Source organism: Phyllosticta capitalensis (assembly GCF_038381095.1).
Source record: "Phyllosticta capitalensis strain CBS 128856 chromosome Unknown BKA78scaffold_8, whole genome shotgun sequence".
NCBI classification, from domain to species: Eukaryota; Fungi; Ascomycota; class Dothideomycetes; order Botryosphaeriales; family Phyllostictaceae; genus Phyllosticta; species Phyllosticta capitalensis.
Window position 1 is genome coordinate 1482740 of NW_027117446.1, and position 25119 is coordinate 1507858.

The 25119-nt window shown below is 54.7% G+C and overlaps 13 protein-coding genes across 13 annotated transcripts; 6 read left to right on the plus strand and 7 right to left on the minus strand.

Annotated features, from left to right (window-relative positions):
• Nucleotides 1–531: 531 nt before the first annotated feature.
• Nucleotides 532–1589, minus strand: BKA78DRAFT_254448 (uncharacterized protein; the record flags this gene model as incomplete). The annotated part of the gene is made up of 2 exons (XM_066884903.1): nucleotides 532–1348; nucleotides 1417–1589. The coding sequence occupies 2 exons, from the start codon at nucleotides 1587–1589 to the stop codon at nucleotides 532–534; spliced, it is 990 nt and encodes a 329-aa protein (XP_066742097.1).
• A 77-nt stretch (nucleotides 1590–1666) lies between these two features.
• On the plus strand, nucleotides 1667–3932 carry BKA78DRAFT_178811 (2-polyprenyl-6-methoxyphenol hydroxylase). The gene is made up of 4 exons (XM_066883378.1): nucleotides 1667–2045; nucleotides 2097–2339; nucleotides 2779–3644; nucleotides 3698–3932. The coding sequence occupies exons 1-4, from the start codon at nucleotides 1965–1967 to the stop codon at nucleotides 3792–3794; spliced, it is 1287 nt and encodes a 428-aa protein (XP_066742098.1). The 5' UTR covers nucleotides 1667–1964; the 3' UTR covers nucleotides 3795–3932.
• A 1302-nt stretch (nucleotides 3933–5234) lies between these two features.
• Nucleotides 5235–7432, minus strand: BKA78DRAFT_286096 (uncharacterized protein; the record flags this gene model as incomplete). The annotated part of the gene is made up of 5 exons (XM_066885706.1): nucleotides 5235–6359; nucleotides 6400–6530; nucleotides 6581–6715; nucleotides 6759–7185; nucleotides 7248–7432. 5 exons carry the CDS (start codon nucleotides 7430–7432, stop codon nucleotides 5288–5290), a joined length of 1950 nt encoding a protein of 649 aa, XP_066742099.1. The 3' UTR covers nucleotides 5235–5287.
• A 270-nt stretch (nucleotides 7433–7702) lies between these two features.
• BKA78DRAFT_320754 (uncharacterized protein) lies at nucleotides 7703–8380 on the plus strand. The gene is made up of 2 exons (XM_066888971.1): nucleotides 7703–7759; nucleotides 7991–8380. Exons 1-2 carry the CDS (start codon nucleotides 7745–7747, stop codon nucleotides 8255–8257), a joined length of 282 nt encoding a protein of 93 aa, XP_066742100.1. The 5' UTR covers nucleotides 7703–7744; the 3' UTR covers nucleotides 8258–8380.
• Nucleotides 8381–9084: 704 nt separating this feature from the next.
• On the minus strand, nucleotides 9085–11003 carry BKA78DRAFT_373884 (major facilitator superfamily domain-containing protein; the record flags this gene model as incomplete). The annotated part of the gene is made up of 5 exons (XM_066892778.1): nucleotides 9085–9783; nucleotides 9835–10245; nucleotides 10333–10661; nucleotides 10713–10769; nucleotides 10835–11003. The coding sequence occupies 5 exons, from the start codon at nucleotides 11001–11003 to the stop codon at nucleotides 9085–9087; spliced, it is 1665 nt and encodes a 554-aa protein (XP_066742101.1).
• Nucleotides 11004–11777: 774 nt separating this feature from the next.
• Nucleotides 11778–13611, minus strand: BKA78DRAFT_355047 (X-Pro dipeptidyl-peptidase C-terminal non-catalytic domain-containing protein; the record flags this gene model as incomplete). Its single annotated transcript, XM_066891835.1, has 2 exons — nucleotides 11778–11930; nucleotides 11989–13611. 2 exons carry the CDS (start codon nucleotides 13609–13611, stop codon nucleotides 11778–11780), a joined length of 1776 nt encoding a protein of 591 aa, XP_066742102.1.
• Nucleotides 13612–14050: 439 nt separating this feature from the next.
• On the plus strand, nucleotides 14051–15139 carry BKA78DRAFT_297864 (uncharacterized protein; the record flags this gene model as incomplete). Its single annotated transcript, XM_066886823.1, has 2 exons — nucleotides 14051–14961; nucleotides 15013–15139. The coding sequence occupies 2 exons, from the start codon at nucleotides 14051–14053 to the stop codon at nucleotides 15137–15139; spliced, it is 1038 nt and encodes a 345-aa protein (XP_066742103.1).
• A 96-nt stretch (nucleotides 15140–15235) lies between these two features.
• BKA78DRAFT_178991 (uncharacterized protein) lies at nucleotides 15236–17071 on the minus strand. Its single transcript, XM_066883383.1, has 6 exons — nucleotides 16638–17071; nucleotides 16490–16585; nucleotides 16404–16440; nucleotides 16280–16347; nucleotides 15840–16231; nucleotides 15236–15787 (listed from the first exon to the last, which is right to left on the minus strand). Exons 1-6 carry the CDS (start codon nucleotides 16809–16811, stop codon nucleotides 15340–15342), a joined length of 1215 nt encoding a protein of 404 aa, XP_066742104.1. The 5' UTR covers nucleotides 16812–17071; the 3' UTR covers nucleotides 15236–15339.
• A 2384-nt stretch (nucleotides 17072–19455) lies between these two features.
• Nucleotides 19456–20429, minus strand: BKA78DRAFT_178968 (uncharacterized protein). Its single transcript, XM_066883381.1, has one exon. The coding sequence runs from the start codon at nucleotides 20233–20235 to the stop codon at nucleotides 19465–19467; it is 771 nt and encodes a 256-aa protein (XP_066742105.1). The 5' UTR covers nucleotides 20236–20429; the 3' UTR covers nucleotides 19456–19464.
• Nucleotides 20430–20708: 279 nt separating this feature from the next.
• On the plus strand, nucleotides 20709–21558 carry BKA78DRAFT_332748 (3-oxoacyl-reductase; the record flags this gene model as incomplete). The annotated part of the gene is made up of 3 exons (XM_066890011.1): nucleotides 20709–20767; nucleotides 20853–21028; nucleotides 21050–21558. 3 exons carry the CDS (start codon nucleotides 20709–20711, stop codon nucleotides 21556–21558), a joined length of 744 nt encoding a protein of 247 aa, XP_066742106.1.
• Nucleotides 21559–21963: 405 nt separating this feature from the next.
• On the plus strand, nucleotides 21964–22516 carry BKA78DRAFT_178848 (uncharacterized protein). The gene has a single exon (XM_066883379.1). It carries the CDS (start codon nucleotides 22109–22111, stop codon nucleotides 22418–22420), a length of 312 nt encoding a protein of 103 aa, XP_066742107.1. The 5' UTR covers nucleotides 21964–22108; the 3' UTR covers nucleotides 22421–22516.
• Nucleotides 22347–23259, minus strand: BKA78DRAFT_178886 (uncharacterized protein). The gene has a single exon (XM_066883380.1). The coding sequence runs from the start codon at nucleotides 23162–23164 to the stop codon at nucleotides 22613–22615; it is 552 nt and encodes a 183-aa protein (XP_066742108.1). The 5' UTR covers nucleotides 23165–23259; the 3' UTR covers nucleotides 22347–22612.
• Nucleotides 23260–23858: 599 nt separating this feature from the next.
• Nucleotides 23859–24959, plus strand: BKA78DRAFT_226763 (kinase-like domain-containing protein; the record flags this gene model as incomplete). Its single annotated transcript, XM_066883696.1, has 1 exon — nucleotides 23859–24959. A coding segment is annotated over one exon (1101 nt), but the record flags the coding sequence as incomplete, so codon positions are not given.
• Nucleotides 24960–25119: the final 160 nt, after the last annotated feature.

A 25119-nucleotide genomic window follows, 5' to 3' on the forward strand; every position in this document is an offset into this window, starting at 1 on the left:
TCTTGCACAGCAGTCCGGGAAGATGTAGGAATGGAATATCACCTTGGAACCGGCCCCCTTGGGGCAACCGGGCTCTTCTTGTCCCGAAAGCTCTTGAACTGCAGGTCTTGACCGTGCCTCCACCGAGCATTCGACCGACTACTCTGATCAAGTGGATTTCAACACTTTCGAAACCCACGATGAGCAATCTCTTCATTCTCGTCCGATTGGATGAACCAGCGGTGAGGCCTGCGCATCCCAACGCTCGCTCATACGGTGCTGTGTGATGGACACAAACGCACCAAACCTGCTGATGGCATGCACGATTCGCCGACCTGTTACACAACACAGACCCAAAATCATCCCTTTTACGCAATCTCAACGCCTTCGTCATAGAGCACAGCATGATAGATGGCTTCGTTACGTTCATTCAAGACAGAAACGACTGTTGCTAGCCTTATAGCCATCACTTGGATGACGACAATTTCTCGGAGTGAGCACATCGGGAGCATTCATTCTCGTCCCACGATCTGACTTTGGACCTTTGGACCCTCAAGCCGCAATGTACGGAATGCCTGTGAGCCTCAATCCACGCTCATCCAACACGGGCTCGTTCAAAGGCCGCAGACGGTTGTGTGGATCCTCAACGCCATTGCGCTTGGCAACGTTGCTGCCTACATGCCTCGCGTTCGGCCAATGTGTCGTTCCGACACATTTCTCGTAGGCGGCTCTCTTCCTCAGCAAATCCTCCTGGGTCGCTTCAGTCACCGGCATGTAACAGGTGTAGATGCAGAAGCGGGGCTGATCTGTTGTCGAGGAGAGGTTGTAGTGGGGCGTTCGCGAGTCCCAGAGCAAGAGGTCGCCGGGCTCGGCGCAGAGCTTCTCCCACTTGCAGCCGTGCTCCTCGAGCCACTGCATGCCCTTGTCGGTGAACCCGTACCACTCGTTGGTCCAGGCCGGAATGCGGTCCTCCCAGGCCATTTCGCGATGGAATTTCTCGCTCAGGCGGTGTCCACCTTTGCACACAATGAGTCCTCCGTCGTCCGGGCCGTTGGGGAGGAGATTGACGAGTCCCTGGAGGCATCGGAACCCGCCCTTCTCTGGGTCTTGGTCTTGGTGCGGCCATGGCTTGTTTGGCTCAATGTCCTTGCGGTTTGGGAAGCCAAAGTTGACGGCGTCGAAGGATACAATGAGATCGGGAGTGTCGTAGACCTTTTCGAATGTCTCGATGACTCCTGGCTCGGTGCGGACGGCCCATGCCCAGTCTTCGTGCGTCACGGCGTAGTTGAGGCACATGCCTTTTTCTGTGATCATCGGCAGCTTCGTGTGATGAACGGTCGAGAGGTCATTGCGATCGAACCCCAGATTGCTGTGAAGAGCACAACACATTAGCAACCGTTTCCTGATACCTCCCGGTGTGTCCTTGCTGAAACTTACAAGCTCTCCAGCCAGGAAAACATTTGATCCGCAATCTTGTCGGCGCGCTCACGGGGAACAGCCCCCTTCACAATGGCAAAACCATCGCGAGAGAGGTCGTCACGAAAGTCTCCCCACTTGACATCCTCCTCTGAGCAGGTAATTCGGTTAGGGCCGGGCGCCTGAGCTTGCATCTTGAAAGACGAGTTGTGCTGGTCGACTTGTGTCCGGTTGCTTCGAGCGAGCAGTTGCTTGAACCAGACTCCACTTCTTCTTTCGGCCTACATATATGCGATGATTAAGGCGCCACCCATCCCACAGACAACGTTGAAGACCATGCTGGACCTATCATGGGGCCTGGTCGTGCCCAGACGCTTCTCCGGAATTGTGGGGGAGAGTCGATGTGTTTCCGGGCTGCCGCTCGGTATTGCGGGCACGTCCATCCTTTGGGATGGTGGACACGACCACGAGTCGACGGGAAAGTCGCGGCCGGAGCGTCCATTTACTTGCGCCTGTTGTGCCTTGTATCACCTGCCATCTGATCGATTTTCTGTTCCTCGCTTTTCGGCATGACGATGAATGATTCCAAGACCTCGCCGGACGCGTTCCGCATCGTCATTGTAGGAGGAGGAATCGCCGGCCTTTGCGCAGTAAGTATGTACGAAGACTCCCCAAGCGCGAGTATTGATGCCCCAATCTAGGCAATAGCATTGCGCGGCCCAAACAGAGAAATCCTGATTCTGGAACAATCCAGCTTGCTGAGAGAAGTCGGGGCCGCCATCTCTCTCCAACCCAACGCTTCCAAGATTTTGGAGAACAGTTGGGGCCTAGGAGACAGGATACCGTCGTCGAAGAAGGTCGTCGATCATGGGTTTCGCATCTACTCGATCGATGGGCAGCTGGTGAAGGACATTCCGCTTGTCAAGAAGCGGGAGTATGGTGCTGTGAGTTTGCCGATCTTTTTTGTTTGCGACAATGTCGCGTTATATGATTTCGAATGCGCCGTACCATGTCATTTGGGGACTTCGGTACTTCTTCGCATAGGCTACGCGCTTGAATGTTCTCAATGCCCCGAACCCTCCGAGGCTGAGTAGCTAAAGTCGTGGCACACACAACCACGACTGGTCCCTGTATCTTCGCGTTGAGGTGTTTGAACGCTCTCTGGAATCTACACAGATGGCTGCTATGTTGTATTCCTGTATCTGCCGAAGACTTCAACGCTACCTGTCAGCACATTTTGAAAGATGGATGCTTTCCATGTCTATGTGGTCACTCACCCCTTTTTTTGTGCCACGATATTTGCTACCAATCCTTGTTCTAAATTTCTATAGCAGCTTATTTGTGTTGAAATTCAAAGAGGAGAAGTATCCTAACCAATTTCAGGACCGCGTCATCTACCACCGCCAGGACTTGCACTCGATGCTGAAAGCAGCAGCAACCTCGTCAGACTTGCCAGGGAAGCCAGCAGAGCTGCGTCTCTCCTCACGCGTCATCGACGCCGACTGCGAAGCCGGAATCGTCTTTCTGTCAGACGGCACCAGCGTTTCCGGCGATCTCGTCGTCGGGGCAGACGGCATCCACAGCAAGCTGCGAACAGCCGTCCTCGGCAAGATCCAGAACGCCATCCCCACCGGCGTGTCGGCCTACCGACTGATGATGCCAATCGAGAAGCTCCAGGGAAGCGAATTCGCCACCAAAATCAACCCCGCCGAGCCCTTCACCTCGATGATGATGGGCCACGACCGACGCTTGGTCATGGGACCCTGCCGGGGCACAGAGGACTACGCCATCGTCGCTCTTGTTCCCGACAAGACGCTCGATGTCGACACGTCCAAAACCACGTGGAACACGGAGGCTTCGTTGGACGAGGTCGAGAAGGCCTTTGACGTTTTCCCCCGGTGGGTCACGTCCATCTTTCAACATTCGCCCGCCATTGGCCTCTGGCAGCTCCGCGACCTCGATCCCCTGGAGCGATGGCACCGTGGTCGTGTCATCCTGATTGGCGACGCCAGTCATGCAATGCTCCCGACCCAAGGCCAAGGTGCCAGCCAGTCAGTCGAAGATGCCGAAGCGTTGGGCGCCTTCTTCGAAGACGTCGGCTCCAGAACCGGCGCCGAGGCGGTGGAGCGCAGGGTTGCAGATGTTGTTCGCTGTCGATACGAGCGCGCATGTCTGATCCAGGAGTATTCTCGCAATGCGGCAAAGCCGGCAACTGCACAGGGAGCAGAGGGCAGGTCGAAGGTGACGCTGTAAGTTGTGTGTGGTGAGGTGGGCTTGTTACATGCTGACAGTTTTTGTACAGGACTACAACGGAGTTTATGGACTACAATTGCACGTACAATGGCGCCAAAGATTGGCAGCGGGCTGCTGGCGTACAGCAGGAGGTTGGTGGCTCTTGAAGGGGGTCAATATGAGTGATCAGGCCCGCGATTCCAGCATGGCCCGAGAAATAAACGTCAACCTTCACGTTTGGCGACGAAAGACTGGCAGACAAACGCTGAGCATTCGAATTACCAAGTCGAGATCTTTGTGTACAGGGAGTGTTCAAGTATCACGCCGGCTAAGACGTAGACACTTGAGCGCGTAGAACGCTAGCCACAGGAATCAAGCAAGCGCCTTTCGTCCTTGAGCTGGGTCTCTTCTACAACCCCTTGCGCTGGCAGCCTGCCAACAGTCTAATACATTCCCATCCCATACTCAGTGTCAATCTCTACTTTATATTTTGAAAGCGCCACCTTCCTTCCACGAACCCCCGGGACTGGGCTGCATGGCCTAGTTGTAAAAGAAGTGTTGTATATAAGCGGTGCAGCCCGGCTCCCGGGGGTTGCGTGTTCGATTTCCCTCAAAGGGGGAAAGCAGATTAGGGGGGTGGGGCTTGCACCCCATCCCCCGAACCGTTTTGCCTTCTGTCCTTCTTTTCTCCCCTCCTCTTTTGCTTGCTGCTCTGACAAAACTTTACTGCTCCTTTTTTGCTGCTGTTGCTTACTGGCTATCGCTCCTTGACTGCTTCCCGCCAGAACTGTTTTGCCTTTTTTTGCTGCTCTTCCCCTCTCCCACCCCTTCCTCCTGTTTTGCTTGCTGACTGACCACCGAGTGAACGAGTGAATCGCCATCTGCTCTGATCGAGGAATGCTGTCCACCGTATAAGAGCTGCTCCCTACGCCCACTATCGAGGGCTTCATATTTTGTATTCGGATAATCCATGGATCAAACATGCTGTTGCTTGCGTTTGATTCCCGACATTTCAGGGCTGATTGCAGAGGGCCACGACAAATGGTAATTTTATAAACACATGCTTCCTGCCTTAAGGACTTGCACATTCAAGAGACTGTGAGGAGTCCACGCCTTTCTTGCCACAATTAGTGTCAGGTTGCAGGGACATTGCTGTGATGCGCAAATGAGCAGGCGCTTGGAAGTCAAAAAGGACCAGACTGGCTGCAGCAGCATTGTGGCAGCGAGTATGAGAGGAACCGACACTCGTTCTAATATGTCAAAGTCTCAGGTGTTCATTCATACAAACAGCCACTGGTGCACTGGTAGCACACAGTGATCACATGGGACGTGCCATTACATAAATCCAGTCATTGGTTGTATTGGATATGCCTTAGTGACATTGCTCCTGAGTTCGATTCTCAGCGGTGGTATTCTTTTTTACGTTTTGCATCTTTGGGTGATGGAGCAACCTCCGGATGTCACCTCTCCTTGCAGCTACGCGTACACAGAATGCTGCCAAAGCACAAGCTTGTCTGAGCTGAGACTTATCAGTCCATTCCTGGTATTCCTTCATTACAGGTCTACCATCATCTGAGGGGTATCTTGAAGATGTCAGGAGCCTGGATGCTCCCCATCTCCTTACATCCTTACTCAGCACCAGAAATTCATGCCACCGGCGTCAAGAAGGCAAGTTGCCCAAATCCTGCATCAACTTCCTCAGACTCAAGATCAAAGGCGGCAGGTCGTCCTTGCTCGAGTCGGGATAGTTTCCCTCGAGGACCTGAATGCCCACATCCATGACCCTCGGCAAATCCATAATGTCGTGCGAGGTGCCAATGACGTCCAAAGGGTGATCCAGCAGCCTGAGCGTAGCGCGTCCGCGATTGCAAGCTACAAACGCGATCGTGTCCTGGCTGCTCGGACCATCGAGATGGATGGGACAGGCAGCGCCATCTAGCATTTGCGTGGCGGAGCAAGTGCCGAACGCATCGTCATTCGAGTCAGACAGCGGGTGGTTGCGCTTCCTCGCGCTGCAGTGCAGCACGCCAAAGACCCAGATGGTCAGCGTGGCGTAGTAGGTGGCGATGGAGTCGAAGCCGCGCAGCTGGTACGGCGGCACGTTGCGTGCGGCGCGCAGCACCTGGCCCGCGTGCCAGATGGCCGTCCTGGCCTGCCGCTGCTTGCTCCACCTGTCCAGCCCGACGTGCGAGCGCTGTGCTTCGTCTTCGCCGAATTTGCCCGCGAACCGTTGCACGTCTTCGAGTGACACGTGTAGGTTCATCATGAGGAATTCGGAGAAGAGGGCTTGTACGGCGGGTAGGGAGGGGTTGATTGATTGTGCGTTTTGGAGCATTTGGTACAGGTCTTGTCGCCGGCTTTGTATCCAGAGGTGAGCTTTGGGATCGTCATCACCGGCAGCGTCTTCCGTGATGGACACCTGCTTTCGGTGGTCCCACACCAACGCCGCGATTCCTGCGACAAACACCGAAAGAGAGAGGGTTTGGTCGGCGTCTCCAGGCAACAAGTTTATTCTGTCTGGCTTCGTCAAGAGATCCCTCAGCGAGTTGTGAATCGGGCCCGGTCCACGGATCGCCGCGAGATGGGCTGCTCTCCAAGCCGACGGCGATGGCGCGAGCCATATTTCCCTGGCAGCCGGTAGCGGCACGGAGAGCTCCGAGTAGGAGGTGATTGGGTTGCGGTTCATGGCCCACGTCACGTTCATGTCGTGTTGGAAGAGGTGATAGACGAGGCTTCAAGACGTCAGAATATCCCACGCTATTTCGGAAGCACACTTGCCGTTTGTAAGACTCTTGTTTGACCCAATTCCGCCACTTTTGCTCTAACACTTCGTCGCTATCGCTCGCGCTTGGAGTGATTCGGGTGTAGAACGACACATTAAATGCGCCTGCTTTGCGCAACGCCTAGTCCGTCAGCTTTTGAACAAGCAGCATGGGGTGTCTTTTCGACTTACTGTGCACAGGGGCTGCAGATCACTCTCAGCGATCTCCATGGGTCTCTTGCGCCCACAAAAGATCCCAATGTCAATCCAAATCATGTAAGCTTGCAAGTACTGCAAGTCGCGGAGGACGCTGTTGTCGCTTTCGACCTACACGGGTCAGTTCACGTCGCCCTAGGAGTTATCTACATACAAGATTGTTCAAAGCCACCCTGGTTATCTCTTGCAGGACGCCCCCTGTTTTCCCCACCGACATGATGCCAAAGCAGACGCATCCAGCCGCCGCGAGAGCAACGAGGAGCTCGGTTCGCGTCGTTCTCGCGCAAAACGTGTGAGGGTGTATCCAAGCGTCCGTCTCAATCTTCTTTGCAATGCCATTCTTGACCAGAATGTCGAGGAAGTGCGCAGACGGGAAGGAAGGGATCGAAACTTTGGAGCCGACTGTTCGCGTCACGAGCTGGAAGATTCGGTCTCGGGCCTGCTGGTCAAGCTTGTCTTGAATGTATAGCTCCACCGAGTACGGCCAGTGTGGCGACGAGGCCACGTTGACGCCATGTTCGTCGAGCGGGATTTGGACATGGTCGCTGAATGTGCTTTGATTCGAAGACGGGTTCCAGAACCTAAGGCGATCATTACTCCTGTCCATCTCGAAAGTTGTACAGCTGGGGAGCACTTGACATACCATGGCGTCCGCTTGAAAACTTCAAACCTGGACTTGTTCGTACCTTGGTTTTCGACGCCCGCAACCCCTGGATCTGCAGCCGACACCTCCTTGGGATCCGAAACGTCAAACACCGGAAAGTCTTCGAGTCCAAGATCAAAATCGAGCGTGTCAATATTCTCGATCAAGTAGTCTGTCTGATTCATAAAGTCAAGGAGGTCATAGGGAACTTGCACCGAAGGGAGATCAAAGTCGTGCTCCATACTTGCTGTGTTCTGTTCAACTGGATTTAGGTTCTCGATACCGTCGACTAGGCTGCTTCCAATGGCAGTGAAGTCAGTGTCGCTGATCAAGGCGGTTTCGCCGGTGCTGTTCGTCTGGTCGTCGAACTCTGCAACGCTGCCGCGCCTGCCTGTAGCGTCGCTCGTCGACGCAATGCTGGGCAGGCGACGTTGTCTCCCGTTTGACCCTTTGCTCGATCGCATTGAAATTGGCGGCCTGTCTACGCAAGCTTCAGAATGCGTTTTGCAACGCTGGATGCTAGTCAGCTAGTTCCGAAACATTCGCGGATACACGGTGTACAGTCAGGCCGCGAAAGAAATGCCAACTCCACGGCGGGGAGCTCGAATGTTCCCCGAAGTCGTCCCCTCGGACTTGGTAATTTGTAGAATTGAATTCTGCCATGTCCGAACGGTTGACACGCGTCTTGGAGGGGACACATCTCTTGCAGCCTCCTGATCCAACGCGGTAAAGGAAAAGAATACCTTGCACGGTCTCTCTTCATCACACTTTGCTTTCGACTGGGCACACGCCTCGCAAGCTCTGGTCGCTCGACCAACTCGTCTCTTGGCTTCCGGCTTGCCCTCGAGATCATTTCGCTCGTGCGCGGCTTCGTGTCTCTTCAAAATATCCCTACATCCAACCATCAGCAACCAAACCACCCCACGCAGTCAAAGTCAGATTCGACGCACCTCCGATTGAACCCCTTGGAGCATTCCGAACACTTGAATATCCTCGAATTCTGGTCTTAACAATCCCAGTCAGCTGATTGGCTGGAGCAAAAGGGGAGCGAACGACTTACGAGAAGTCACATGCCTGCTTAGATGGTCTGCGCGCTCATAGGACCGATTGCAGTGCGGACAGAAATGCATGTGGTGGTTGAGCCGCTCCTTTGGCAACGAAACCTGGAAACGGGGACTGCGGGGGGCACCACTTTAAAGATGTGGGGGAGTGTGGGGATGCTTAATTCTTCGACAAGGCCCCTCTCGCTCTCTCTCGCCTCAGGGTCTGTGGAAATGCGGGGTAAACGTAAGCAGAAAGACGACGCAGCTGGTTTGCTTCGCTTGGATATTTCGCCGAGGGCATTTGTAAATGCGAAGCTTTGACTTGTCGACGGCGGAGGGCGAGGCGGCGCATGACGATGATCACTCCGTGCGTGGACGGGAGGTCATGGTCTGCAGGTTTTGCGGAGTGCAGGTGAGGAGCAATTGAGCTGGCTTGAACAACTTGATTTGCAAAATGTAGCGCAATTTGAATGTCGTTTCCATCATTCGTAACGCCCCTTCCGAAAAAGCTTCGGTGCGGGCCCACATCCCGCAAGAAGGGCACTCCGCTTCATCGGCCCCATTCGAGCCGCAATGTGACGAGAGGAGATTTCAACACTAAGGTCGAGTGCTCAAATCGCGCGATGCACTGGTAGTATTCAAATGACCATGTCGGAATGTAGGTATAAGGAGTATCAAAGTGCCGTACCACCCCATTGCTTAGATATTGAGCTCGTAGATGGACAGCCTCAGGGAGCATCCAAGCACCTGCTGCTCTGCCTTGGAGTTGACTTTTTGCGGCCCAAAGTGGCGCTTCAATGCGTCATGGTAGGCTTCGTAGGATCGTGACTCCGCGTCCAACGGCCCGTGAAGGCACGAATCCGCTTGCCAGTGAAGAAAACCACAATCCCGAGCAGACCAAAGAGACCAGTCAAGCCACCATATGTGCCGAAAGATCCGTCGTAGCCAGAACTCTCAATGAAGTCGGCCACACCGAAACTGACGCCAAAGCTAACAAATCCGCGCAGGGCGCAGATGATGACCAGCATTGGACCACCCCTTGCCGGATAAGAATCGAGGAGATAAGTGATGGCGGCAATGTTGCCACCCACAAAGCAAAAGTAGTATCCGGCGTTGGCGAAGACGAGCGCGAACCAGTGGTATTTTTCTGGATGCTGGCAAGCTTCTCCGTAAATGACGGCAGAAAGGACGCCGACGAGGATTGGCAAGACAAGTGGCAAAAGTCGGTTCTCTGGCTCGTGGATTCCGTCGTTCTTCCTCGCCCGCCACTTGATGATTTTGTCCGAGCCGGTTCCCAGCAGGGGGAGAGCGACGAGGGCTGTCACAATCTGGCCGGCGTTTACGTAGCTCGCGGAATCTGATGACCAATTGTACGGAGGTGCTTCGATTACGGCCCCGTAAGTCGTGCCAATCGCTACATTGACTCCAATGGTGAGCCCGTTCAAGCAGAATGCCCACATCACATTTGGAAAGCAGAGACATTGGACCATACTCTGCAAAGCGTAAGCAAGTGATATCACACGGGGTCATCGTATCCAGCTCACCTTCAAAGTGTACCAAGCCTCCATCCAGTCCGCCTTGCCAACAAAAAGCCTCATGTCAGAATACACAGTCCGGGGCTCAAAGTTGACAAAGTCGAGCTCGGGTCTGGTCGCCTTGGTCACCGGCGTCCAAGCCGCCTTGTCGGCCTCTTCTCTATTTCCGGAACCGTACTGAACGCCGCTCGACTCGCCCTGGTATGCGCTCAGGGGCCGCGAGTACCTCGACTCGGGGACGAAGAATATGGAGAGAATCCCCTGAAGTGCCGCAATGCCTGCACCGAGGATGTACCAGTATCGTGGAGTGATGGCGCCCGCAATTGGGGATGCGCATAGGATCAGGACTGCGCTGAGAATCGTCTGACTGGCGCTTTGCACCATGAGCATCAGACTGCGCTCATGCAGGAAGTGGATTTCCTGTCTTCATCAGTACAGGCGTGAATTTCGTGGATTGCATGATGACAAAGTCTTTTCGTTGCGCACTGTGGTGGGAAGTTCTCATACCTGAACCATCAACGGCACCAAAGCCTCGCTCTGTCCCGCAGCCAGACCGAGAACCAGGCGCGCGCCGTAATGCCACTTGTACGTGTCCGCAAATCCGCAGAGGATAGCGGACACGACCAAGAGAAGGGTCGAAGCGAGGAACACCGGACGACGACCAATTGCCAGAGCCAAAGGCATGGAGATGATGTTTCCAATACCCATGAACATGGAGGGATACGTCATCAACGCCGTGATATCAGCGTAGGTAGCACCCTCGGCAGTGTATGCGGGAATGTAAAAGGTGAGGAGCCCTCCAAGCCCCGAGACGAGACTGAGACCAAGCGAGGAGACTATCATGGGGTCAGTCGAGCAACTCGAGCACTCCTGAGTGGACGACTTACAAATTGAAACCAATGCTACAAACATCAGCTTCCGCCATGGAGACATGTTCAACGGATCTGTTTTTCGACATGATCAGGCTTGATTAGACAAGGGGGACAGCACGCTGGTTGGGCAATCAAACCGCGAGGGTCTGCGCTGGGCGCAGGAATCAGATAGGTATCCGACTCCTCAGCAAGCTTGACCGTCCCCGTAATGTCGGAGACGGGTTCTTGCAGCGTTCCAAGCTGGTCGTTGACCACTTCGCGGTGTTCGACATGGCCGAGTTTGGCGTCGTCCTCGAGCTTGGACATGTTTGCTTCTTGACAAGCAGTCGTCGTCGTCGGTGTTTGATTAAACAATTGAGACCGGTCGGAGGATGTTCATGAAGTTGGCTTTGTTGCGGGATGGTGTGCGGTGCTTGAATATATCTGCAGCACGACAGATGCCATGTTGCCGGAGTTGCTCTGCAGTGAGCGTAGCGTCCACCCACGCATCCACTTCGGTACGGTCTCACGAAACATCGCTCAGCGTATTACCCGTCATATGATTTGCGGGTGGCTGGACGGGTGTGCGGCGGTGGATCTGTGGGCAGTTGTGGGCAGTCGAGGTATTGGTTTGCCGCGAGTAAGGTGGCTTCTCACCCGCAAAGTGATTAACCCCTTCGGGTAGTCGCTTTCTCCACACCCGAATCTGGCAGTTCTAGGCCGGGTCCACTCAAGAACGGAGGCGTATTGCCACGATTTGTGGCAATTCCAAGAATTTGTAGAGTTGGAAAATTCAAGTCACCAAGGCGTAGGAGCACTCAACGCCTGAAAGCAGAAGAGGAGGCATTTGGGCGCTCCCGAGGAATTGAACAGGGAGCATTCGAGCAACTGCGTGAGCCGAAACTTGAATTGAAGGCCATGGAATCTGGGAAGCCGCAAGACAGAGTATCCGTAGCGAGTCTATTGACCATTTGCACCAACGCGACACAACCACAGTGGCTGACGAAAGAAAATTGCCAACTCCGAGGCTTCTTCTTGCCAAGAACGCATAGATGGGAAGTCTTCGAGCTCCTACTGTCCTGAAGATATTGATCTCCCATCCTATGAAGAAGCAATAGGCACAACAGGAAGAACGACTTTGCTCGGGTGCTCAGGACCCGAGTGAATCAAATGGAACCCCTTATTCTTCTCATATTCAGGCCTGGGCGCAGAATACGACTTGTACTCGGCGATGCTGGGGTACTGCCCTCCAACCTGCAATCACATCAGCAAACATCCAAAAAGACCACGTGAATCGATTTCGCAAACTTACCTGCACACTAACAGTCTCGCCGGCATCAAAGTCGACGCTGACGTTCCAAATGCCAATTTCCAGCCTCACAATCTCACCCGGTGGAATCTTCTCCTCCTTCTCGTGAGGGTGGAAGGGGAACTGCGGGTGAATGCTCTTCGTCTCGTCAATGGCGCGGTGCGAGGCGCGAAGGATGCCCACGCTCCCCTGGTGCAGGTTGAGGCTGGCGCGCTGCTTTTCGGGGATTTCGTCGATGCAGTTGACGGGCGTGGCTTCGACGGGGAAATTGAGGTGCATGAGCGTCTTGCCGTCGCGGTCTTTTTTGCGGATGATGACGTAGACGCACAGGTCGTCTTTTTCTTTGCACGACATGTAGAGGATGGCCTTGGGCAGACCGAGCAGGCGCGTCTTTTCTGGGAAGGTGAAGTCGAATTCAACGATGCTGCCGAATTTTTCAGAGTTGTAATTTTGGATCGACTCCTCTGTGGGGGCATTTGGCTGGAGTTTTCCGTCCGCCAGGAAGAATTCTTTGTACTCGGTGTTCGGCACAGGGTAGTCTTCCAAGACAATGTCTTCGATGGCAGGCCGGTCCCCAAACTGCAAATTCGACCACCGCACCTTTGGCGTCTTCTCCCAGCCATTCTCTTCTCCCTTGAGGTAGCGGTCGAAAAACACTGCAAGCTCCTCGTTGGAGTGCGGGACGGAGTAGAGCTCAAACCACTCCTGCTTGCTGCCCCACTTGATCCACTTCTTGTCGTGCGGAATCTCCAGCCAGGCGCGGATGGAGCCCATGGTGTGCAGCGACGACACGTCCGAGCCGAGGATGAAGGCAGGGCATTTGATTTTGGTCATGTCGACGCGCTTGTCGTTCCAGTAGGCATTTGCGGTTGGCGAGCGCCGGTACATTTCTGCAAAGTCCTCCACGCCAGAGTTGCCCTTGATGATTTCCTTGGTGATGAGGTCAAAGTTGCTCATGGTGAATACGCCTCCGCGGCAGAATTGCTCTCTGAACAAATCTCCCGCACCTTCCCACGGAGCGATTGCTTTGAGCGATGGCGGATTCAGCGCTGCCGTAAACCATTGAGAGATGGCCAGGGCTGAATTTCCGGCGAGGCCTACTGCGCCGTTGCACCAGTCCATGGCAGCTATGGCCTCAACAACATCGTACCCATCCTCGGCATCTTGAGATCCCATGACTGGGATTTGGCCGTCGCTGTTGCCAGTGCCTCTTGTGTCGACGCTCACAATGGCATAACCCTTTGGACACCAGCGCAACGGATCGAGGCCTTCGAACTTCTCCAGTCCGCTAAGCTCTTCCCGCTTTACGCAGCAATGCCACACGGTCATGGGGAGCATCGACAGCGCCGAGTACTTCTTGCCGTAACATGACCAACCAAGGATAGCCGGGACCTTGGTCTGGGCGTCAGCGGGCCGGTACACGTCGACATACAGAGAGCAGCCATCGCGGACGACGATTTCGACGTCGTGGTCCACCCTGATGTCGCTCTCCAGCGGCCGCGCGTCGTAGCCGTTCCAGCCCTTGGGGAGCACCTCGCTCTTGCCGGGGTGGAAGCCTTGGTAGTTGTTGACGCCAACCTTTGGCTTATCTATGGGCTTGTACGCCACCTGGACGGGGACTGGCATCGTGGCTGAATCTTGCTGGGTGTCGCCGGTGGTCGAGACGTCGTAAGGGCTTGTGCTTGGCCTTGTGATTTGGCTGGCCAAAAGGTGGAGGTGGTGGACCAGTGGAGGGAGATTTGCAATTGCTGCGCCCTCATTTTTTCGAAAACTACTTAACCAGCTGTCTGTCGTCGGGACTGAGGGTTGCTGTGGGCCACAGTTCCCCAGATTCCGGGGCGCCGTGTGGGGGCGGGTAATCCCGCACGCAATTGTGGGTGTAAATGCGGAGTAAAGGCAGGCGCCACCGGATTTGCGACGCCCACATTTCCGCGACGATCGAAACGGACAAGGCATACAACTCGTGAAAGTCTTCCTGATGCATATTATAAAATCAGCATCATGATGAGAGTCCGGAGAGCCCAAAGAAGACAACCTCAACCTTCAAGCAATACAAGCAACAAACATGGGCAGTCTCGAGTCAAACGACCTCTTCACCCACGACGGTACGGTCTATGGAGACTGGCGGGATGACTTCCACAGAGATGGTTGTGCCGTTGTCAAAAACGTAATCAGCCCCGAGCGCGCTGCGTACTATCGCCAAAAGCAGATCGAGTGGCTGCAATCGTTCAACCGCGGTTTCGATCCCAATGACGAGAGCACTTGGACGCAGGACCACCTGCCCGTCAACTTCAAGGGTGGCATGTACTTTGCCTACTCCTCCACCCATGAGAAGTTTGTGTGGGAGTCCAGAATGTACGTCGTCTTGTATGCTTCCTTTATTATTGTTGACAAGTCCCGTAGGGAGCCGGGTGTGATTGACGTCTTTACGAAATTGTGGGGTACTGATGAACTTCTCTGCTCGTTTGACGGGATGAACATCACTCTGCCTCGCCAAAAGGACCTCAAGTGGACTCCTTGGCCGCACTGCGATCAGAGCCCCGAAAGACTTGGGATGCAATGCGTCCAGGGACTGTTGAATTACGCACCCAACGGACCAAAGGACGGCGGACTCATGCTCATGAAAGGCTCGAGCAAGCTCTTCAACGAGTTCTTCAATCAAACGCGCAAGCAAGCCGACCACGAAGACAAGCCGCCAGAGGAGGAAAACTTCAAAGACCTCTTCATCTTCACCGAAGACGATGTCAAGTGGTTCGAGGACCACGGATGCGAAATGATCAAGGTCGACATGGAGCCCGGCGACTTTGTGTTGTGGGACTCGCGGACGATGCACTATGCCCGCCATCCCGAGGGCGACCAAATTCGCCATGTGCAGTACATTTGCATGACCCCGGCCAAGTTTGCTAAGCAAGAAGACGTGAAGATGAAGAGCCAGCTCTTTTCGCAATGGCAGGGCACTACTCACTGGCCACACTGGTAAGCCATTGTCTTGAACACAGCTTGGACGTCAAAGCTTACGTTGAACAGCAACCTACGCCAACAGGGCCCTCCACTCAGGGATGGCAAAGTTGACCCGCAGAACCGCGACAAGCCTTTGGAGCCTCCGGTATTGACGGACCGGCTGCTTCAATTTGCTGGAGTCAAAGCGTACTGAGGGAGCGATGGTCGTGCTGCGAGTCTGTGTTTTCTTTCATGTCGTTGAACAGATGAGAAGCATTCGTTCCCCTTCTGCTGTACAGATAGGAAATCAATGAATTGCTGAAATTGCTGGTCTTAAAGAATGCTGATCAAGTGACGATCCATTCGCCGAAAAAAGTTTTTACTCATATCATCGTAACAATCATAATCATATCATCAACACAGGCGCCGTATTTGATCCATGGGCACCTGTGTCGTCTCAATATTGACGGAATGCTCAATATCGTCGCCATGGTTCGAAAACGCGCCAATATCGCCTCCCATCGGCCTCACTTCCAGGTCGAATGGGTCCTTGGAGTGGTACGAGTAGCTGGGCTTGTGCTCGCCCTTTTCCGAGTCGATATCGAAGTTTGACGATGACATGCGGTTGAGGCGCTGCTGCGTTTGCACCACGACCTCGTCGACGACGAAGATGCGCCCGAAAGAGAGGGTCGAGATGATGGGCCAGAAGATTGGGATGCTGGCGCACAGAATGGCAAAGTCGACCTCCAGAGCTGATAATAACACACCCGGGGGAGCGTAGAAGGTGGGGTCCGTGTTGGGATAGAATCCAGCCCGCGTCTTGACGACGAGAACGACCTTGACAAGATTCATGATGCTGACTCTGCCAATGAAATCAGTGCCAGTCTTCCTGTTTCCAGAAAGGAAATACTCACATAGCGCCAAGTGTGATCATGCCAGCGACGGCAAACTTTCTCGCCCCTTCCAGATCAATTCGCGACAGGGTGAAAAGTGGAAGGCACAAAACCACAAAATCCAAAACCATGGAAGTTGCCGCGTGCACCAAAAAAGTGATGTAAAAGCTGTGCCCATCCCCGATGACGCAATGGCCTGGCGTTAACAATTTCCAGAACTTTTTTATCGGTGTACAGCCGAACATTGAGACTCCAAAGAAACAGAGGCCCCAGATGGTCGTGAAAATGATCAAGCAGATGATGAGTCGAAGCATCCCACGCTGGTTTGTGAACAGGCGGAGATATTGCACGAGAAGCGACACCTTGATGAGAGTGGTGCTGCAGATGTAGGAGAGTTCAGCTACCCAAAACCACTGCAGACGTTAGCACAGTGGCCTTTCAACTTTCAGTGAGCATTTTACATAGAGATAGTCTTGGATTTGGTAGAAGCTGAGAGTGTTCAGGTGACGCCCAAGACCGTGCGAAGGTACTGGTATTGTTAGGTCAATTTACCAGGACTATTTAAACAAAGGCAAGAATACTCACAGACATTTAATAAAGAAGTGCCTATTGTTGAAGAAATCTGATGTGAGTTAGTATTAGGTGCAAATTGTATCAAATGCTCCACGTACTGCTGCGAGCGATACTAAAAGGTCATCCCAGCCTGCGGCGTGTGCGAGCTTGAATCGGGCGTACAGTCTCAGTATGACTGCCGACACTGCGAGTACCTGACGATGGACATAAGAGATAATCAGAGCTCGAGATCCTTGCATTACATACCGCAAACACCACGCTCACACCCAATATTGTTGCCCTCTCATTCACAAGAGGAATGGGGGCCAGGTTTTCTGACGGGGTGACTAGATTGTTGCCCATCGTGAGCGATGTCATTGAGCGGACTCCAGGGAGGTGAGGAAGTCGATTAAGCGAGGAGGTTAACTTCTCCTGGCTCATCCAGGGAGAGTAGCTCAATATTAAAGTCGTACTCGAGTGCGCTTCTTGTACCACATCAACCTGAATGCGGAAGGCGGCCTTGAGTTGTAAGGCTGTCTTGTGCAAGAGGCAGTTCCTTCAGGGCGAATAGTGGGCTCTGGTCTACCAAAACTCCCTGTGCCAATCAAAGCACAGTTCGCATGGTATTCCCGCAGCTAAACCCGACGTGTAGTTCGGCTGGGGTCTGATGTCGCCAAAACTCCAGGGTCGACGAGCGGACTATCCTCATTGAGTTTGGGTCAAGATGTCGACTCCAATCAATTAGATTGCCACTAACCGGAATCGGCTCAAGTCTGGACCCTCCTACGAACGCCGAGAGCTTTCGGCCTGGGTCCGCGTGCTTTCCAGCTTTGATGATGGAGATGGGAGGGAAGATTACAGGTCGCGATCCAAAAGGCTCGGCTCGCGAGAGGATGGAAGCAAGGAAGATGCGCGCCAGCTCTTGAAAATACGATCTTACAGACGCTTGACATTGCCCGACTTCATGTGGTGTAGAATTTCTTTGTTCTCTGTAGCCACAAACTAGCGCGGCTTTGTCTGCTTTCAAGATCGATAATCAACATGGCCTGTACCGGGTCAAATATCTTCCATCGATACCAACAATCGTGCTCTACAATGGCAGGTAAACCGTGGTACCGGCGTAGGAGAGCGCCAGGTGAAGTTGGAGAAGGAGCTATCTTGCTTTCCGCAAACGGGACGGGCCATGGGCGCTCCGCGATGACCAAAACCTCGTGCCGCATCTCGAGGGCCCATCGGAGGCTCGAGTAACACAGGGATGGATTACCAAATGTCTGGACCAAGGGTCTTTTAAATCGTCCGTTTGCAAGAATTCGCGTGGCAGACGGCTGTTGCTTTCATGTCTTTACGGTCGAGGTTCTTGCGCTTGTTGTGACCTGTAGAGGAACCCTCAAAAGTGACTACAGAGGACGAGGATAGGTCTCGTTGTCTGCTGATTATTCAAGCGGTGATGCAATCGAACAGGCCAAAAAGCTGCTGAGCCTTGTCAGATCCACAAATAGAATCTCGGGAGATCCGAGTCGATCTCGAAGAAATTTGGGTGTGGCTGCATTCTCAGCCTCAATGTCATCATCAAAGAAAGTGAGAACCATCGTGGCAGTCGGAAATAAACAATGCAAAGACATTCTTTCGCTAGGGAAGATCCGCGCGTGGCAGATGGGCGGATAAGTGGTCAGCTGGTCGTGGGGTCGAAAATCTTAAATACACTGATTGCTGGCATAAAGTAAGCTTATTGTTAGTGATCTGCACTCAAGTAGCATTTCTTACCTCGAACAGCTACTCAGCCGGCAAAATGACCACCAGAGACCTCTCTCCGCACAGGTTGCCTCATGTTTCACGGCACGCCAAGATGAGGGGTCTCCACGAGACGTCCATGTGGTCGACTACAACGACTTGGGTTTTATCGGTTGATGCTCACGCCCCATGGATGAATGAACAGACGACATGAAAAAGATGCGGTAGAAATTGGCAAACGCACAGCCAACCAGAGCAGAACAGCACAGACGTTCCGGCTTGGAGCGGAGCAGAGACCTAAGCGACTCCTCACAGTGCGCAAAGACGGTCCCCTGAACTTTGTGCGCTCGAGCCTCTGGTGTATTTAATGCGACTGAAACATTGTCCGAAAGAACTTTTGACGGGACAAGCGTGTTTTGTGGACTGATCTGTGCCAGAAGGCTGAGAAGGACGACGTGGGTAAGAGTTGGAGCAGAGCAGGATGGGCACTGTAATAAAAGAGCGATTGGATGGATGACTGTTGGTGTGGTGAGGTGAGGTGTGCAGGCAGGGTTGGATAAAGGTTCGGCGAGTTCCAGCAGACGCTAAACCGTTTCGAGCCCTGGCACTGGCCGGGCCGAGGCGACCTCCCAGGGCTACGCGTCCTCGCGGCGTCGTCGTCAACACTGCACCGCCTGACGCCCGCAAGCCATGGAGTTTGCTCCTGTCAACGCCAGCCACCATTGACGTCTGATCCGCCGTGTCTCGACCTTGTCCTCACCATGGGCTCCTCTACTCCTCCATCCTCCTCGTGTCTTTGCGCCTCTGTGCCGACGCCGAGGGCAAGATAATCTCCAACAGACCCTCGACTGTGCCGTGCGCTACCATGACGGCCAAATTTCCAACGACCTGACGGAGTAAATCATGCGTATTTTTCAACACTGCCCTGGTCCCAGCCCCGCTATGGTGCTGATTGTCCAGTCCCCACCATGCTGTTCGTGGTACCTGCGCTCACCGTCTTCCCGAACCGTACATGGCGCCTAGGATATGGCCGGTCCTCCCCCCGTTGGATCCCAAGGCTGAAAGGAGTCGTTGATCAATGAGATGCCCGCACTGCACAGCAACCCCGGAGCGGTCTAAAATACAAGAGCCGCCCGTTGTGGATACTGGCCCCCTGCCCCCAACTTGTGGACCGTGGAAGACTATTAAACACCACCCGTTGCCGCTAAGCAGAACGCGTCCATTTTCCCACCGCTCCCTCTCTCTCAGCTCCTCCTGCCCTCTCCCTTTGAAAGCCCCGTCAACCGTAAGTCGTCGACGTCCATCAAGATTGATTGTGTGGAGTCTAATTTGGCAGATCTCTTGAACCCACCTCCTTCGCCCTTCAAAAATGGCCGCCTCTAGGACTCCTGCCTACCTCGCCCTCATGGCCATTGCCATGATGGCCCAGGGCGTCGCGGCCGAGACTGCCACTGCCACAACCACCACTTCTTCGTCTACCTCGAGCTCGACCTCCCTCACCCCCTGCGCAACCAACTGCACCATTTTCACGTCGAGCTCCGCCGCCTCGCTGACGGGCGCCGGCTTCTTCCTCCTCTTCCTCTGTGCCGGCGCCATAAACTTCACCGCCCTCCTCTACATGAACAAGTCCGACGAGGCCAAGTACAAGATCCAACTGGCCAACGCCAAGATGCAGCAGAGCCCAGTGTAAATCATCATCAGCTGTCATCGGCGTCACAGCATCAGGGAAAAAACATGGCCGTTCGGGAGTATCGGCGTTCGGAATTTTTTTTGTATGGAATTGTTTACCGCAAGTGGGCTCGGAGTTTTTTCTACGTGGGTGCTCCCATCGTTCCCGGTCCGGCAGTACAGGTCGGCACGGCATCATCCCTGTCGCTTTTTTTGCTCGCTCCGACCAACGGTCGATCAGGGGCTCAGCCAGGGAACGACAGCGAAAAAAAAGAGGCGACAAGCGAAGTAGCGAACAACCACCGCAGCAGAGGAAAGACGCGACCAACAGAAGATGACGTTGCACTAGACACTGCCCGCTCGCAGCAGTCACGTCAGCGATGGGGGCCACGAGAAGCAGACTGCCTCGCTCCCCCCAGGACTCTTGATTGAGCAGCGCACATTTCGTAAACAGATACCCTATCATTCAATAAATAATTGGATCACCTACCTACCCACCTACCTACCCACCTACCTACCTGCTCGAATGCGCTTCCTTCGTACTCGGATTGACATGATGGAGAACGTTCGGTTCGGTATGTCCCTGGTACCAGCCACGATGGGGACCCCTGACAAGGCGACTGGGGCCCTGAACGCGTGTCTGGGGCAACATTGCGTGTAGTGGTCGCCACTCTCGAACTTCCAAACAGCTGTTGTACATTGGAGCACGAGCGCAGTCGTGATGAGGCTTGGACGGTGAAGTTGATGGACCCCCATTTTCGACGAAACAAGCATCGAGCTGTACGATATCTTGGGATAAGCTTTGCTAAGCGAAACGTCATGCAGGCAATCCCACCCCACTGTCTCTTCCGCCATCCTGACCCCACGTTTAGCAACGATGAGCTTCTTCACATCTTGTCCTCGCTCGCGACGCAGAGCAATTGACCTCACGTTGCGACCATGTCTCTCCCGTTCGAAGGCCAAACCATTCTGATTACCGGCGCAGCAAGCGGAATCGGGTAACGTCACACCCAGTACACCGACAGAGCAACTCATTGCCCCACCTTTGGCGCCACAGAGCTAACACGATATACGAGACAACAGACGCGCAACGGCTCTCAAGCTTCACTCGCTCGGCGCCACCCTATACCTCGTCGACGTCGACCTCAATGGAGTCTCCAAGACGTTAGAGCTGTGTCGCTCGCAACCGGGGGCCACCGCTGAGCATGAAATCGAAAAGCTCGACGTCGCAAGCAGCACGGCGGTCTCGGAATACATAAGTGCGCGCTTCGGCGGGCCAGACGCCAAACTCCACCACGTCTTCAACTGCGCCGGCGTCAACCCCACGTCCTACAAACTGGAGGAAACGACCGACGAGTACTGGGACAAGCTGATGAGCGTCAACCTACGCGGCGTCTACAACATCACGCGCGCAACCATCCCGCACATGGTCTCCCCCGGCGGCTCCTACGTCAACGTGTCGTCCATCTGCGGCCTGCACCCGTCGGCTCACCAGGCCATCTACTGCGCGACCAAGTTCGGGCTCATCGGCTTCAGCAAGAGCATGGCGCTGGAGCTGGGCCCGCGCGGCATCCGGACGAATGTCGTCGCGCCGGGGTACATCGACACGCCGACGAATGCGGGGATTGTCAAGGGAGGCGACGCGGTGGAGAGGATGGCAAAGGGCAATTCGCTCGGGAGGTTGGGCACGCCCGAGGAGGTGGCCGATGTGGTGGCGTTTTTGATGGGCGAGGGCGCAAGGTATATGAACGGCAGTGTGGTTGAGATTGATGGCGGGTTGAAGACGTAGGATGCCGGAGGATGGTTTGTTGATGGAGGAGCTTGCGCGTTGGATGCTTTCTTGTTGATGTCATGCTTGATCGGGGCGCTGTGCAGATGAAGGATTGCAAAAGCAGAGAGGGGTACGCGCAGCGCAGCCTCTTTGGCGGGTGGAGGAATGAAGTTTTGATCTGATTCCATGCGCCACCATGTGCATCGCATCGGCAGGCACATACCTAGGTACATACATGTACTTACGTCGCCTTGGGAATGCGAGTACCTACGACACATGCAGACACGAGTCCTTCATGCAGGTGGTCAATCCAGCCTGCAAGCAAAAATTCAAAATCAGTCGACAGCAGCAGCAGCCGCAGAAATTCATTCCTCCCCCCATCCCATCACATCAAACCGACCCCTTCCAACCAATCCGTCGATATCCTCATGTATGTCCTGAGTAGCTGGCTAACAAGCGGTCAACGCGCGCGGCTCACCGGGCCGCCCAACCTACACACGGGACGGCGTTGGCGTCAGGGTCGCGGGGGCTGTGGGTGACTCGGTACCAATCAAAGGACGGGATATGGATGGGGGCGGAGATGGGATGGGCTTTGTCGCGCGCGCGGAATTTTGGAATGTATGTGAGGCTTTGGGCCCTGCGTGGCTTAGTTTTTCTGGCTGGCTGTGACAACGACGATGACGGATGGATGGTCGGATGGATGGTGGTGGATAGTGGTGGACTGGGGAGGAATTGGGGAAGCCAAAGCGTCACTGCGCGTCCAATGGCGCGGTGCCGGGTGTCGATGGATTCTCGCGGTTTCGTGGAAGCGAGGCGGGCAGAGCCAGGCAAGGCAGGCGGCTGTCTTCAATTAGTATATGGCGAGGCTGTTAAAGGATGAGGCTGAGATGAGACGAGAGCGAGAGAGAACATGTAGGTAACAGGAATTGACGGGATTGGAATGACGGTTGGCAGTAGTAAAAAAAAAAAAGTTTAAACAGGGCACAACGACGGACGACGGACCGAGCCGGCCTGGGGCTGTCACGACGTCGTGAGAAGAAGGTTGTGAGCCTATTGGAGAGAACTGGCGACATCAATAACGCGCGGAGAAGCGCGGCGGTTGCGAGTGGGCGATGGTGCTTAGCTGCTGCTGCAAGGAAGGCCGGAAAAAGCATCGCCAACGCATTTTGGCGCCTGCATGCATGGCCACGAGGGAAAAAGGAATGTTGGACTTTCTTGGAGTGGAAGAAAAGTTGCCGTCAGCGCATGAAGAGCTTGTCGGGCATTTTTCGTCTTGTATGGATGTGGCGGGACAGACGCAATTCCGCAATTCCTCCAGCTCCAATCGTCCGAGTCCAGCTCTTGACTTGTCGCACACGGAGTGACTTTGTCGTTGCAGTTGTGGCTCATCTGCTGCTGACTGGGGCGCCCAATTGCATCTGACTCTGACGGGACGTCGAGAGTGCAGCCATAGCCATACCTGTGCCGCCCTGCAACCCTGCCCGTCGACAAACAAGATAATAAGCCGTCGCCCTCCATCTCGACAATGTTTTTCGCCTTTCTTACCTCTCCAATTCCATGACGACGTACATGCCTCGAGTCCTGCCTCTGCGCGCGTGAACCCAACCCCCTCAGGCCAGGCCATCAGATGTTACCGTCGCACGCGCAGCAGCATGAACGAACCGTAGTTTGGACGACCCCAGCCTTGCCCCTTTTGCGCCCATCTGCACTTCTGATCGGTCTTGCCGAGTACCATCAGCTGGAGTTGCCCGCAGTCTCTCCTGTCTGCCCGGGCGCCTCCAGCTTGTCCTCTTCTCTTGCAATTTCGACAGACCATGACGCCGCACCTTGCCAATCCAAGATCCCTCAAGTGGGACAAGCTGTCATTGAGTCGGCTGGGAGGCTGGCTCAAGAAGGACGACACGCCGTCCGAGAAGCAATACGAACAAGATGACGACGAGAAGCGGCCGTCGAGGAGGGCCGTTGTTCCCTTCAAGTTCCCGGAAGAGCAACGACTTGCAAACGAGCTGAGCCACGCGGAGCGCAGGGCCTTTTCGGCTGATCGACGAAGCACCGGCACCTCGCATCGGAACAGCTCCCCTCCTCCCAAGTTTGCCTTGAGATGTTCGGCTCCAGACTCTTTGAGCCCGTACGCCTCCGAAACAAACGACTCGCTGCTGGTGCCGCCTGGCTGCGGTCCCGCTGCAGACTTTATGAACCACGACGACGCCGACCCGCACATGGATCATGGCGCTCCATGGTTCCCTCGTCCCCCGCTCTCCACCACGGGCGACATGTCCGACGACGACGACAGCTGTGACGGCGTCGACGAGCGCATCATCAAGCATGAATTGGACACCAAGTGGATCCTGAACCTCAGCATGCATTTCCGCGACAACTCGGACTGCCAAAAGTTCTTCATGACATATGCCGAGGAGCCAAACAAGTGGAGGAGATTGACCATTACCATCGACTACCGCAACACTGATCCCGACTCGCTCGAGGCCACCCTGAACAGCCTCCACTACCAACGGGACAAGAGCGAGCGCATCTACGAGGCCATCCGCGACTCTCTGGCCGAAGTTCAGTTTTTCGACACCGTCACGAATCTCAGGCTCGAGACGACCGACGGCCAGCTTCATGTACACGTCACAGAGGACGTCAACGAGACGATCCCCTATCCCCCCGTTTCTTCCGTCGCGCATTTGGACTGTCGCTTTTACAGAGACTGTGACATTCACTTTGAATCGCATCTGTCTGGTTTTGTTTACAAGGTTTCCGTTTCTGGTCGCGTTTACATCAAGAAAGAGATACCCGGGCCCGGATCGGTAGACGAGTTTCTGTACGAGGCAAACGCCCTTTGCCAGCTCAAGGGGTCGCAGAGTGTGATTGATTTCGCGGGGTTGATTACCGACGACGCGGGCGAGCGTGTTACCGGCTTGCTCATCAGCTACGCCGACAAGGGCGCCCTCGTCGACATGATTTACGACGGCAAGGCCACAGACGAGATGCCCTGGCCCCGTCGAGAGAGGTGGGCCAAGCAGATTGTGCGCGGTCTTTCCGAAATCCACGAGCTTGGCTACGTCCAAGGCGACTTTACCGTTTCAAACATTGTCATTGATGCCAACGACGACGCCAAAATCATAGACATTAACCGTCGGGGTTGCCCCGTGGGATGGGAGCCTCCGGAGCTCGCCAAGCTCATCGAGTCTGGCCAGCGCGTCGGCATCTACATTGGCGTCAAGTCTGATCTTTTCCAGCTGGGCATGGTGCTGTGGGCGCTTGCTGAGCAGCAGGACGAGCCAGAGCGCGAGGAGCGTCCACTGGCGGATCCCATGCCTAGCAACCCTCCCCAATACTATCAAGACGTGGTTCGCGCGTGTCTGGGCGAGGATCCCCGGGATAGGATTCCGGCCAAAGAATTGCTTCTTCGGTTCCCAGAAACTCATTCGCTGGCGTCTAGGCCGCATACCGCCGCCAGACACAGCTACACAACCCACCGTTCGGACAAGGAGTACATTGATCCGCTCACGGCTGTTGGCCATGAGGATATTGCTCTGCATCGCCGGAGTCAGGAGAGAAACCATCGCGCTTCCTCTG

Excerpts from the sequence above, each read along its gene's own strand:
- BKA78DRAFT_178811 (XM_066883378.1), top strand. The coding sequence starts at position 1,965 with ATGACGATGAATGATTCCAAGACCTCGCCGGACGCGTTCCGCATCGTC. Across the intron at positions 2,046-2,096 it reads GAATCGCCGGCCTTTGCGCA|GCAATAGCATTGCGCGGCCC; the intron begins GTAAGTATGTAC and ends GCCCCAATCTAG. Across the intron at positions 2,340-2,778 it reads AGAAGCGGGAGTATGGTGCT|GACCGCGTCATCTACCACCG; the intron begins GTGAGTTTGCCG and ends AACCAATTTCAG.
- BKA78DRAFT_178991 (XM_066883383.1), bottom strand. The coding sequence starts at position 16,811 with ATGAGCCAGGAGAAGTTAACCTCCTCGCTTAATCGACTTCCTCACCTC. Across the intron at positions 16,441-16,489 it reads TTTTAGTATCGCTCGCAGCA|ATTTCTTCAACAATAGGCAC; the intron begins GTACGTGGAGCA and ends AACTCACATCAG. Across the intron at positions 15,788-15,839 it reads ATGATCACACTTGGCGCTAT|AGTCAGCATCATGAATCTTG; the intron begins GTGAGTATTTCC and ends TTTCATTGGCAG.
- BKA78DRAFT_178968 (XM_066883381.1), bottom strand. The coding sequence starts at position 20,235 with ATGATAGGGTATCTGTTTACGAAATGTGCGCTGCTCAATCAAGAGTCC.
- BKA78DRAFT_178848 (XM_066883379.1), top strand. The coding sequence starts at position 22,109 with ATGGGGGCGGAGATGGGATGGGCTTTGTCGCGCGCGCGGAATTTTGGA.
- BKA78DRAFT_178886 (XM_066883380.1), bottom strand. The coding sequence starts at position 23,164 with ATGGCCTGGCCTGAGGGGGTTGGGTTCACGCGCGCAGAGGCAGGACTC.